The sequence below is a fragment of the Calonectris borealis genome, chromosome 4, assembly GCF_964195595.1.
Source record: "Calonectris borealis chromosome 4, bCalBor7.hap1.2, whole genome shotgun sequence".
Taxonomy (NCBI): domain Eukaryota; kingdom Metazoa; phylum Chordata; class Aves; order Procellariiformes; family Procellariidae; genus Calonectris; species Calonectris borealis.
In genome coordinates this window covers 84,967,942-84,980,474 of record NC_134315.1, presented here as the reverse complement: position 1 = coordinate 84,980,474, position 12,533 = coordinate 84,967,942, and the positions used below count along the sequence as shown (strand labels likewise).

At 41.4% G+C, this 12,533-nt stretch overlaps 1 protein-coding gene across 9 annotated transcripts in view; it reads right to left on the bottom strand.

Annotated features, from left to right (window-relative positions):
* BMP2K (BMP2 inducible kinase) overlaps positions 1–12,533 on the bottom strand; it is a 66,584-nt gene that overhangs the window by 17,310 nt on the left and 36,741 nt on the right. For 8 of the 9 annotated variants that reach the window (XR_012673669.1, XR_012673670.1, XR_012673671.1 and 5 more), the window contains 5 exons: positions 11,439–11,599; positions 10,022–10,200; positions 8,909–9,004; positions 7,955–8,142; positions 5,728–5,885 (listed from right to left, as the gene is read on the bottom strand). Coding sequence is in view for 6 of the 9 variants with exons in the window: in XM_075150436.1 (XP_075006537.1) it covers positions 5,728–5,885; positions 7,955–8,142; positions 8,909–9,004; positions 10,022–10,200; positions 11,439–11,599 (782 nt within the window). In the remaining 3 variants the exon portion in view is untranslated. The remainder of the gene's footprint in view (positions 1–5,727; positions 5,886–7,954; positions 8,143–8,908; positions 9,005–10,021; positions 10,201–11,438; positions 11,600–12,533) is intronic. The other variant, XM_075150438.1, reaches the window with a different exon arrangement.

Sequence of the window (12,533 nt, the reverse complement as noted above, 5' to 3'; positions counted from 1 at the left end):
CCAAAACACAAAATCATTCATTTTGTCCAAGTTTTGGCCAGCCTTTGCCACAAGACAAGAAAAGTTGACGATCACAGCAAAATAGTTGAGAATACTTTTTATTCAACATGTAAAATATGTTTGTAATTAAAAACAATTTGAGTATCATATACAGAGAAATGTAGTATCTGTTTTATATGGTCTTCAACCCTTAGGAGGCAGGTTCGGTTTTGTTTTTTAATAATTTTTTTTTTTCTTTTTAAGAGAGACATACATAAGATTTTTAACACAGTCAAAAATTCAAAGCACTAGGAACAGTAAATAGAAGTTTTTCTGTCTAATCTCTTATTGTAATATGGCTGCCAACTTAAGGTAAGATCCAGACCATCCAGGCCAACCTTCACACTGCAACTCAGGAGGGTCCAGCAAGGCCCATCAGCCAGTCAACAGTATCACCGTGACAAGGCGTTCCACCTTCAGCTAACATCCTACATCCTCTATGCAGAAGACACAGCATTTTGCTTTCCCTCTTTTTCACAGCAAGCAGCTGCTCTTCCAAACCATTGGCCGCACCACCTCCTTGACAACTTGCCACTGCAGAGATGCAGCTGAACAGCGCCCTAGTTGCGTATCAAGCTACCTGCACATTTTCTGTTCAGTCCTTCAACACCGCAACCAGGAGGCTTTACTAAGACAACCAGCAGGGACTAGACTAGCTCGTCTACTGCAGACGGATGTATATTAACCCTGTGTACAAAGCCCCAAAGTTTAGAAATCACACGCCAGTTTTCACAGACACGCGTTCTGCTCGTATTCAAGTGTCCATACTGAGAATTGTCTTACTCTTACCTACCATTAGACTCTCCAAGGAAATACAAGTGGGAGTTGTTCCGCTACAGGCAACCCCTACTTAAAACAGAATCCCCGCTGGGGACTCCTAGTGCCAAGTAGTTGCCCTCACCTCAACATAAACATATTGAAATAGGCAGAGACTAACCGATCCGAACAAAATTATCCTACAGTGACACAGCCGTGCAAAAGAGAATACTAACAGAGGTGCACAAAAGACTAGCAGCTGTATGTTTTATACCGTCGGCTTTGAGCCTTGACGACAAACAACTGCCAAGCATCACATCCAACAGCAGTACTTATTCCTGATCCTGAACAGTCATACCCACATTGCTTCCTCTGCTCAGGGAGGAAAGGTTTGGGTTTTTTGGTGGTTTGGGTTGGTTTTTTTGTTGGTTTGGAGTTTTTTGGGGGGGAGGGTAGTGTTTTGTTTTGCTGGGTTTTTTGGTTTGGGGTTTTTTTGAGTTTTGTTTTAGAAGAAACATATGTGACCTTTAACTAGCATCTTTATAAATGCAGACTGACTGAGGGATACTTTTCTTCTTTTATCCCTAGCGTCTTGCCTCCAGAGGAAAACCAGTTGACTGCCGCACAGTTTGCAGGCAACCAAACTCTAGAGTAACTTTCAAGGGTGCAACAACTTGAACTACCCTTTGGAGTGTCCCTGCAAACGCTGGCTTGCAAGACTATGCAAGTTCAAGCCCCCAGATCATGATCAGATCTCCCAAATTCAGCAGCAGGGCTAGGGAAAGCAGAAAACAAAATGGATTGGTATGCTAAGCATGCAAGAAAAATCAGGTCAAGTGAGTAAACAGAAGGTTTCAACTCCTTCATGGCACCTAGGCATCTACGTATTGGGATACATTTGCCTAGAAACTTAAGTTGAAAACTTGTCAACTCATCAAATCTAAGGCTATTGGAAAAGGACTAGCCATTTTTCCAGTCTTCTGAGGCCCATGTCTCATTTGTGCACCTCGTATCAAGATCCACTTCTCTTTATCAAAGAGTGTTTAGGAGAAAAGAGACAGTGATGGTTTCTCCAGCTTCCCACAAGCAGAAGTAGATTCAGAGGGACTGTCAGTATTGGACTTTATTGTACTTCAGATGCAGCTTCCTCAAAATAAAGATGCAAGGTTTCTTCCCCCCGGTGAATAATCAAACAAATGCAGCCCAGACCGCTGCCAGAGACACGATCATGTGCCACACGGCACAGCGGACCCTTCCATAGTCAAGTGCAGTTATTTAAAACCACGAACAAAGAATCCAGCTGTTTGCATTCAAGTGACAGGTCCAAGATTCCTCAGGAGAGAGAGCTCTCGGGAATTTCTCAAGTACGAGAAGCACTCGTGCACAAGGAAAGCCTGGTAAGAACCACAGCTCTTTCCTGCACAGATGGCCGAGGTAGTTCTTTGATACTGTACATCCTGCAAAGGAGATGGGCGCAGAGCTTTGTAGGCTTTGCACCCACAGGTGTGTCTGTTGAAGCACCAAGACCATTCCGGGCCTAACAAGAATCTTTGTGCCATTCAGTGTGAAGGCTGCACTGGTATTTTTTCCCGGTGAAAAAGACGACTCATTTTCTTGGCTCCCAAATTCTGCACGGGTTATTAAGTGGTTACAGGAGCTCTTCGTAAGAAATCAATTTCTTCACAATGTTGTCAGAATCTTAGCATCACGTGTTGCTTCTGGACCATCATTAATACAGGTATCAGCAACAGGAAAACAACAGTGTACGCAAGAACCAGGAACTCCACCCTGTAACTCCGTACCAAAGTTCTCCACAAAGGTTCTCAGTTCAGAGATCTTCATTCAATCGCACATCACGTTTTACTGCAACTGTGATCTTTTCACTAAGAAAAAAACTTTCACCAAGTTTAAGCCAGGTATTCTGTTCTATGAGTTAGCTCCCTTTTTTAAGGAAATGTGATTCATCATCACAGCAATACCCATCACTACACGCACTATGACATCAAGCTACTAAATGCATGAAATCGTACAGTAACGTTAGCCTGACAAATTACGGTGACATCTTGATCCTCTAACAAAGGCTGTGTATATTTCATTACTCGTGTATTACTGTCACGAACACAACAGCTTTAAAAATATTTCACAGTTGTAAAAATATTTTTAATGTATGTATAAAGCATCAGCTCAACAATACAAACCAGGCTTTTGGAAGTGGAAAGAAAGGATTAATATTTTGAATGCTACTCAGCACCAGGTAACATTGCAAAAAGACAAAGTTACGTAACACTGTACATGAGCTATAAACTACAGGACAGCGACTGGGTTTCCCAACCGAAAACGTAACGATTTATCAAACCTGTATCTTCAATTATCCTTCCTCTAGATGGCAAAATGATTCACGGTAAACGCAAAAATAGAGCAAAAAAAGGGCTTAGTAGTAAACAGCAGTTTTCTCTCATAGAAGATAACCTACATCTAAAGAGAATTAAGCCTTGATCCTTAAAAATGTATCTGAGGAAATTCCAGGAATTATTATACAGTTGAAGACAATTTTATAGGTATAAGCCTTAATTGTATAATACATCTCCCATTTCTCATTAATCCGCTTGAGTTTGCGCAAGCGGCAGTAGACAAAATTAGGTATAAATCTTTCTGCTTGGACTGCAGTAAAGGCATTAACGCCGCAAGGTAAGTTTATATGATCTTTGGCACAACATCCTTGATATCAAAAAACGAAATTAAAAGGTGTTTGAAGTCCTTGATGTATGTATCCACGTTTACACACAAACACACATTAAGGTGAGATTAAAACGAGCAATGCCCCCCGCTCCACTGGACCTCTAACAGAACTCAAGCCAAAAGGCCAAAGAAAAGCTGTAAGTGCATCTCATGTTACGTATAAACAAGCCTGCCATCTAGTGTACCCTCGGTCAAGCGACTATTTTATTTTTATCTTTTCTGTATTCAGGAGACTCAAAAACCCTAATGCTGGTTATTACTAAGCAAAATATGCTGTTACGTTTACTTCTCTGATACAGCATACGAAGTTTATTATCACATCCAGCTCTTCTGTGCATTGAATTATCTTTACTAAGAGGTGAGCCAAAAACATGCCTAAGTAGGTTTAGTCTCTAAAAACTTCAGACTGTTTTCACACATGGAGTACCAAAAAATGGATAATGGAATTAGAGTAGCAGTTAACTGTTGCTTCTGCCAGAGATTTAGAGACAGCAGTTAGCGGCATTTAGCTCCAAGTTATTCTAGCCTTAACTAAGTCTAACTGTTTGCACACAGTTTAGCTTTTTCACCCAAAGGGTTGTCAAGCCCTGGCACAGGCTGCCCAGGGAAGCGGTTGAGTCGCCATCCCTGGAGGTATTTAAAAGACACGTAGACGTGGCGCTTAGGGACACGGTTCAGTGGTGGACTTAGCGGTGATAGGTTAACGGTTGGACTCGATGATCTTAAGGGTCTTTTCCAACCTAAGTGATTCTATGATTTTCCCCTTCCCCAGCTTACTATAACCAGCCCATTAAGCTACTCCAGGCAAGCATATTTCTTGTATGGCATTTACCAGCTTTATTGTAAAGCCACTTGAAATACGTCCCTGTTTAGTTATCTTCTTCTGTTCTTACATTTGTTCAGAACACGTGCCTTAACCGAATCAGTCTCATAAAACTCACCATAACTGCAGTCAGCATTCCAACAGTCAGTTAAAGATTCTGGAAACGGGTCATGTTGTGCTGACCTTTTGGTTCAACCTAACCTTCTCCAGATTCAAGAGTGTATTATTTCAAAAGGCTTCTACGGCTTCATTTCGAAGCAGCACACTTAAAGGTACTCAATTCTACTACTAAATAATTTCAAATACTAAATCTGGTTTCAGAAAGAATGCTTATTTTTCAGCTGGTACATGATCCATTTTCCGCAGCTAGCGATAAGTCCTTTGACTGTAAAATGTGTGCAGGCTACCCCGCAACTCAGAAATAGGAGTCTTATTTGGTCAACACAGGATACAGGTGAAAGCAATCAACTAGCATTTCACAAAAAAACCCCAAACCAGTCGCTTTCTTTAAGGATTAACAGGTAATGCACACATCTTGTTCAGCTACATTTAAGGACACAGAAATCCAAGAAGAAAGAGTCAACTGAAGGCATAGGTTTTTTTTCAATTACTTGAAATTCAACTTTACTGCATTTTTAATTCCAACGAACTTGCTGATAGTCAGACAAGTATGTACAATCTGTTTATTGACACTGTCACATCTTACAAGTCTCACTAATAAATCTGGTCTCGACAAAACCGGTTTTCGGAAGAGCATCTAATGAGCATGCGTTAAGCAACTAAGAAGAGGACGTAATTCCAAGTAAAAACCATTGAGATAACTGACTTCAGGAGAAAAAAGTTTATTCAACTATTGCCATATCGGAACAATAAAGCAGCCCTTACATGTAGCCACTCATCAAAAAGGACATTACAAAACATTAACATAATGTAATAGATCCATTTTCTTTCAGGCATTTTCAAAGGACGTATCAGACCCACAGAATCTTCTGCTCTGGTGTGCAAGAAAAAAGCTGGAAAGAAATAAAGCAAGCAGCCCAACTTATCTTCCCATCTGACAACATACCTCTGCTCTTAAGAGCTTCTTGACAATCAAGGTGACACAAGCAGTATTTAAGAGCTAAGATATTACCATTTCTGCAGTATTTCAGCCAGTAACTACCTATTTTAGACAGTGAGTTCCTATCGCACACGTTTTCAAAACTGAAAGCAAAGAAAGAAGACAGGCCCAACGCTGCCCTCAAATGCTCAGAAAGAATTTTCCGTACACAGACCGCATGGCCCTTCTACAAGACAGGTGTTGGAACTGCTGAGCAGCTACAGAACCCTTATTTACTGCGAAGCAAAGTAAGCCTTCAAGCGTCCCTTACTTGATCTTAGCAGGTCAAATTCTCTGTCCAGCAGCTCTTCCTCTGTCAACTTGGAAAAATTGTCCTCTCCAAATGGGTTCCAGCCCGACATATCAGGTGGGTTATTGATGCTCTGCTTTGGGTAACCGGCAATTGCTTCAGCATCAGGAATACCTGACCTGCAAAGTCAGTTCAAGGAAGCAAATAAAGAGAAACATTATGGGATTGTCTATCAGGGTGAAAAATCTGTGACATGCTTCCTTATGCCAAAGTACGACATAGAAGTAACACACAGGCATTAGCAGCTTATCCCAAAGGCATCTGAAAGCTAATTTAAGGGAAAACAAGTCACTCGAAATACGTGGTTTGATCGCATCATTTCTGTACGCAATCCTTGGACTTTTACTTTTTATTTCTTAATTGTAGCCAAAGCACAAAATCCTTCATCGAGGTGACATTGCAAGGGCCTAAACTATATTTCACCTGTGGTCATTTCTATATTGCCGTAAGAGACTGCCTTGTTTTCCTCAAAAAAAAGCCCACTACGTATGTTTGAAGTTTTCATTGGTTCTCTCTAGTTTCCAATTATTTTTTCTTCGGGAAGACATTAAGTATCTTGGAATCCTACATACATCCAACTGATACGCTTAACCACTTGACATCACAGCTTCTGCTTGAATTATTCTCATCTACACAGATAAGGACATCTTTCACCAGATGTGCCTTTCCTTTCATGCACCTTTTAGCTAATTACGCCTACCGCTTCTCTGTTTGAAGCGGACTAGACAAGCGGCAATCAACGCGTTACTGCACGCTAACTGGTTCTCTCTCTAGGCCTAGCCAGGCTCTGCAGGCCGCACCTGCAGCCCAGCTCCACATGGAACCATCTCTTCAAGACAAGAGAAGCGGAAAGGGGCTCCTTCCCATCAGCTTGGGTGCGGCCACCCCACAAGACTACTGGCTCGCTTTACTGAGACAAGGACAACGTGCGACAGCATGCAACGCATTTAGCATGTCAAGGGAAAATAAACTCATCGCCCCTTCCTTTTATACAAGAACACTTTTTTTTTTTTTTTGAAACCCAAATCTATCTTACACAGTGCAAACCATTGCTAACTCGCCGTCATTGACCTGAAGCTAAACAGCAGGATCAAAATCTTCAGCCGAACACACACAGAAGAGAAACTGGAAATTTTTTATTTTCTTCCAGACTAGAATGATTCCTTTCAGAAATTATTTGCGACAGAAGTACTCTGGCAACAGACCCGACCGAAGTACAGCTGGTAAGTCTCAGATACGGGCACAAAAGTGCAGGACAACACTCTCTGCTAGGGATTAGACTACTTAGTTGGCGAGATGAAGCCAAACTGCTCACAGTTATATATGGTATTATATCAATCCAGGCTACGGCAGGAAATATTTTGCCTTTTACTCTTTCAACACACTGTAACCTAGTAGAGACTAAGAATGACAGCAACGCCTGAAACACGTAAGCCACACTGTTAACTGAAAGCCTGTGTCAAGACTGACTGCACCAACGACTGCAGCGTTCCCGCAATTGCAAAGGACTTCTCTTTCTATATTGTATAGTAAAAACCTATATAAATATATAACATAGTTCATCAAGTAAGTTAAACTGAACGAATGGGTGATTTTTTAATTTTTAAATCACAAACGGAAGGTTTTTTTATTCCACACACTTTTTCGTAAGAATTCATGGGAAAGTCATCATTCATTATACTTTATTAATCAAGGGCAAGTCCATAGGCCCCTGCAAAGGGCGCGTACTGATGAGGTGTAATCCGTCGTATACCATACTTCAGTCAGACCTCTGATCAATAGACATAAGAGTTAAAAGCCCTAGCAAATAAATGCCAACTATAAAGCCTCTCTTCAATAGAGTGTTTGAGATGACTTCTACACACCCATAACTTCAGTCAACATAGGCTACTGACCATCCTATGCGAAGTGGTTAGCAGCCAGTTCCTGCAATAAGCGCATGAACAAGAAAAAGCCTAAGACAGGTTCTTTAACAAGTTGTACCAGGTTCATCCGTTAACAAGTTAAGCGTCATTCCACTTCTCTCCCAAAATATCCTTTACCACTAAACAGCAACTGTCCGACTGCTTAAAGTGATATCTTACTAGGGAAGCAAGTAATTTTTGAGGAAAGGATTCAGCAGTGCTCATCACAATTAGAAATGTAAGCAAAAAGTCACCCTTGGGTACATCTATGTCAGAATACTCGCCTGCTTGCAGGGTAGGGAGAATCTGCCACTGTTCCAGCATGCGCTGGAAGTGACCCAGGGTAGGAGATTAAGGCTGGTGAGAAGTCTCGTGGCGAAGTGATATATTCAGGAGATTGCGCCTGTTGCGACCGCTGTTGCTGCTGAGCAAGCATCTGCTGCTGTAGGAGAGCCTGCTGATATTGCTGCACCTAAGCAAGATAACGATCACGTTACTACAATTCACACGGGGCAACGTGACTCTCTTCTGCTAAGTAACAATACCGGCCTTGCAGACAAACGCACTAACAACCACCACACTCCGGAAAAGCTTGGTAGCTTCGGCAGAAGCAAGAAGCCAGACCTGCCGGTTACACGGATGGAAACAAACTGCCCTAACAGGTCAGTGATACCATTTTTCTCTTCCAACATATTACCACCTAGCTTTTTGTAATCATTGCAACCTAAGTATATGCTACCGCAGCACACAGAAGTTGGTTTTCATCGTACCTTATTCTTAAACATCAATAATCAACATTTCAGGACAATTTCTCCTGACTTTTGACAAACAGATTATGCCAGTTAGCTCTCTTGCTTTTCATGTAGGAATTCGATGCCACCGTGCCTTCTGTCGCTTTGTAGCATAACATACATTTGTTGCTGTGGTCACTACTGGACACCTTAAGCATCAAGTACGTTTCAAATTAGTATATACCTACTTAATGAATTTTAGGCTCTATCTCATCCGATTAACAGAGCGGTGCAACTTCAGGTAAGCTTTCGCAACCAAGTTTGGGTTAACTTTTTTTTTTCCCCAACTGATTATCATTTCAGACGCTGACCTTCACACTACTTACCACGTCCACAGCTCATTACAACTACTCACAAACTTCTCTTACTGCGTCTTCACAATAGACTTAGAAACACAGCACGTATTTTAAGATTTTACCATCTACCATTTTTCCATTCTTGACATACCATAGCAGGATATTGAGATTGGGAAGGTTGCTGCTGGTACACAGACTGCATCAACAGCTGCTGTTGGACCATCTGCTGGTGCATTGCTTGTTGATACTAGAGTTGAAAAGAAGAAAATGGCTTTAAGACGACATGATGCCCCCTGTAGAAATATCCAGATATCTAGAAGAAGCATCAATTTAGATATCGCTTCTGTGACTCAACAGCATTTTTTAGTTAAGACATCACATGACCGAGAATCCGCTTGAAATTCAGTCACGGCGTTTTAATGCTCTGTGTTTGGAAGCTTTTCCATTTTTTTTTCCCCACTTAATACCAGCGTGTTTAACAAAAAATCACACTACATATTCAGCACTGCCTTTTCTAATGCAGGCCAATTAACGTCCTAACCTTTGCAATTTTCATCAGCGCTGAGCACCTTTGGAAAATACATCAGCTGTGTTTTTAAGAATCACATGTCTCAACGGGGGGGGGAAAAAAAATGAATAGCAGTAGGTGTCTTGGACAGGATCTGAAAGTTCTTGTCTGACCTCGCTGCTCTTTGTTACGTTTCCAGTTATTTATGCTACGCGACTTAAGCAATTATACTTGACAGTATGCAGGCTGAACAGTGTTAAAATACGTGGTGTCCGTGAAAAACCTGGGCAGACAGGCAAACTACAAAAATAAAGCTTTTCACTGACCAAGAAAAATTGAAGCAAGCAAAAACTGCAAAAATCCTACTCAGATGGTGTATGTACAACCATCTACTGCAAGCATAGCATCATCACCTAGATAGTTCCTAACGTTCACCTCCAGCACATTTACACATACACAAAAGCTTTATTCGGGCCACACGGTGGTGATTCAAAGCTAGCTGGGTTTCAGGGTCAAACTACAAAAACAAGACACCACAACGAAAGCAACTTGCTACGATAAGCATTACAGTGCCTATGACGAGACAAATCAAAGGTAAAAACAAGGGGCAGGAGCCACGATCCCTTTCTCTCCCTCCTAGCAGGGCAAAAAAAAGGCAGCAACAGCAGACATGTTTAAGTAGCACATGATTCCAAGTGTTACCAAGAAGCATGACACGTGTCTCTCAGAAACTCGTCTAACAGATTTGACGTGTACCTGCTGAATATAAGCATCCTGAATCGTAGGCTGCTGCTGCTGGTGATGTACATGGTGTAGCTGCTGTAGTCTCCAGTCCCCCTGCTGCAGCTGCTGAAGAACCCTGTTCTGCTGCGGGGGGTGCTGGTTGGTCCCTTGGGACTGTAAGATTTCTTGCCCATTCCCTGGTCTCGTGGTTCCTGTGATATTCAGACAACACTACTGACACGCTGATCTCTCAAGTTGAGCTAGAGAGCTCCCTGGCAGTTAACCTCTTCACCTAACACTTCAAGGTGAAACAGTTTATAAACTTCCCTTCCCAGTTGGGCAACTAGTACGGCTGATAGATACTAAGTTCACGTCTCCAAAAATACTTCCAGGTCTGTCGATGCACGACATCTACTTACAAAACGCAGGAAGCTTCCTTTGGTCTCAGGACAGAGCAACTGGGTTGAAGAATTCTGCTTTACTAACACTTAAGTTGTACCTTCTAGCATCTCAAACCCTAACCCTCAACGCATATAATTTTGCATGCATACACCGCATAAAACTTCTTTTTTTAAGGGAACTATAGGCTCACTTGTCAAATTCCCTTAAAGAGAACACCTGAATAATTTCGCCATTCAATTGTTTTTGCAGCCTTTTAAGCAAGCAGTTACTAACATAAATCAATCTCTCCTGCATGCTGTATTTAGATTCTGAAGTGCCCACGAACGATCTGTTTCTTGTCGTAACAGGAAAAGCTTTCCTACTCGGATGTTATTTGGATCCTGTCTAGTAAAAGTTGTTTACACCCGGGACACCAACATTCTAGTTGGCCTTTTGATTGAAGGCTTTCCCAATACCGTCCCTGAAGCTACTCTTCCTGTAGTATAACAGACACATAACATCACAAATTACGCCTCTGTTACCCCTCAATTACTCCTCTGTTGCCCCGCTATAGCGCCCACAGTGCAATGTGAAATGCATCAATCATTAGAGAAACCAAGTTTTTTACACGGTTCCAGCCTACAAATAACACCAACATACCGTCGGTATCTCATGCGTTACGAGGCACAAGGAAAAACATTTTTCCTACTAGAAGGAATGCAGTTTGTCACGAGAGCTCAGTACTTTTAGTGAATTACTTGAAAGTCAAAACCGAACATGAACTTCTCTCACAGTCCACAGCAGTCAAGTCCAAAATCAGTGTTACGCATGATGAAAAAAATGCCTTCACTTCTCAACAATTTGGATTTAATTTTTGTGGCACCTGGTCAAACTTCTTACTTGCCCATTTAGAGTCTTTCAGAAAGAACGAAGATTTGTTTTTTGGCATATAAAAAAATAACAGATCAATATGAGTTTTAAATAATATCCCTACTAGAGCAAGAAGGAAAAGAAATTCCAAATTCATTCTTCATTTATTTTGGCCCATCCTTGGACTTTTTTAAGTTACCTTTTTGCCCACGATTACCTAATTCACCAGGAACTTGTACTTTGACTGGAGTTGCTGAGCTCTGGATCGTCAGCACACTAGAAGTGGCAGTGCTTGAATTGGCCTTTGGTCTCTGTCGCGGTGCAATTGAGGTTTCTGTTGGTCCAACAGTATCTGTTATTCTGAAATGGCAAGTTTTCCATAGAAGAGACTTTATAAAAAAAGACCGTTTCTTGTTCAAATTAGACACAATATATCTCTTAATTATGTTTTAACCATGTGCTGCTCTATGTCTGAATTGGATTTTAGTACCTTAAAATTTGCTTCCTAAAATTCCACTCACCACCCATAGCAGCCATAGGATATACGGCTGCTGCAGAACAGCGTTAAGAAGGAGCTATGCAACAGCCTTATTCCCAAGGAGACCATGGCACTAGATGAAATTTCTCTGTATAAGCTTTCCTCAGTTCACAGCTGTGAGTGAAACTCATGTGCAGCGCTTGAGTCAGCAACCCTGTGGCTAGAGATAATATTACTGTTCATACATACAGGAAGTAAGATTAAAAAAAAAAAACTTATCTGTTAAGTCAACTCATTTCTATTTGTTGTTACAGATTTAGCCTCCAGCAGTTATAACACCCATAAGCTATGCAAAATATTTGGATCTTCTGTCAAGTACTTCACAGCTGTGTAATAGTCCACCAGGGTAATAAAGATGTTCAAAATACTTTTGAGCTTTAATCCCACTATCAGGTTACAGCATACGCATTTTTCAAAACTGTCCAACTGCTTAAAAACACTAAATCGCCATCTGAGCTCCAGTACTTAAGACCTCATATTAGTTCCGACCATATTATATCAAGACACCATCTGCCTTAACCTGTGTAACTTAGGGCCATCAGGAAAACATACTTTAGGAAGAACTACCGATCTTCCTACTGTGGTCTAGCAGATTTAGTTGGCGTTTAAAACATTATTGCACTGGCACTCTACGCCTGCCCTCTGCTGCACGAAACCAACTGACAGCAGAGCCAGCAAAACCAACCACATCCAGACCATGACATTACCTTAAAATGGCACAGACATATCTACATCGCTCAAACACAGCTTAGATGA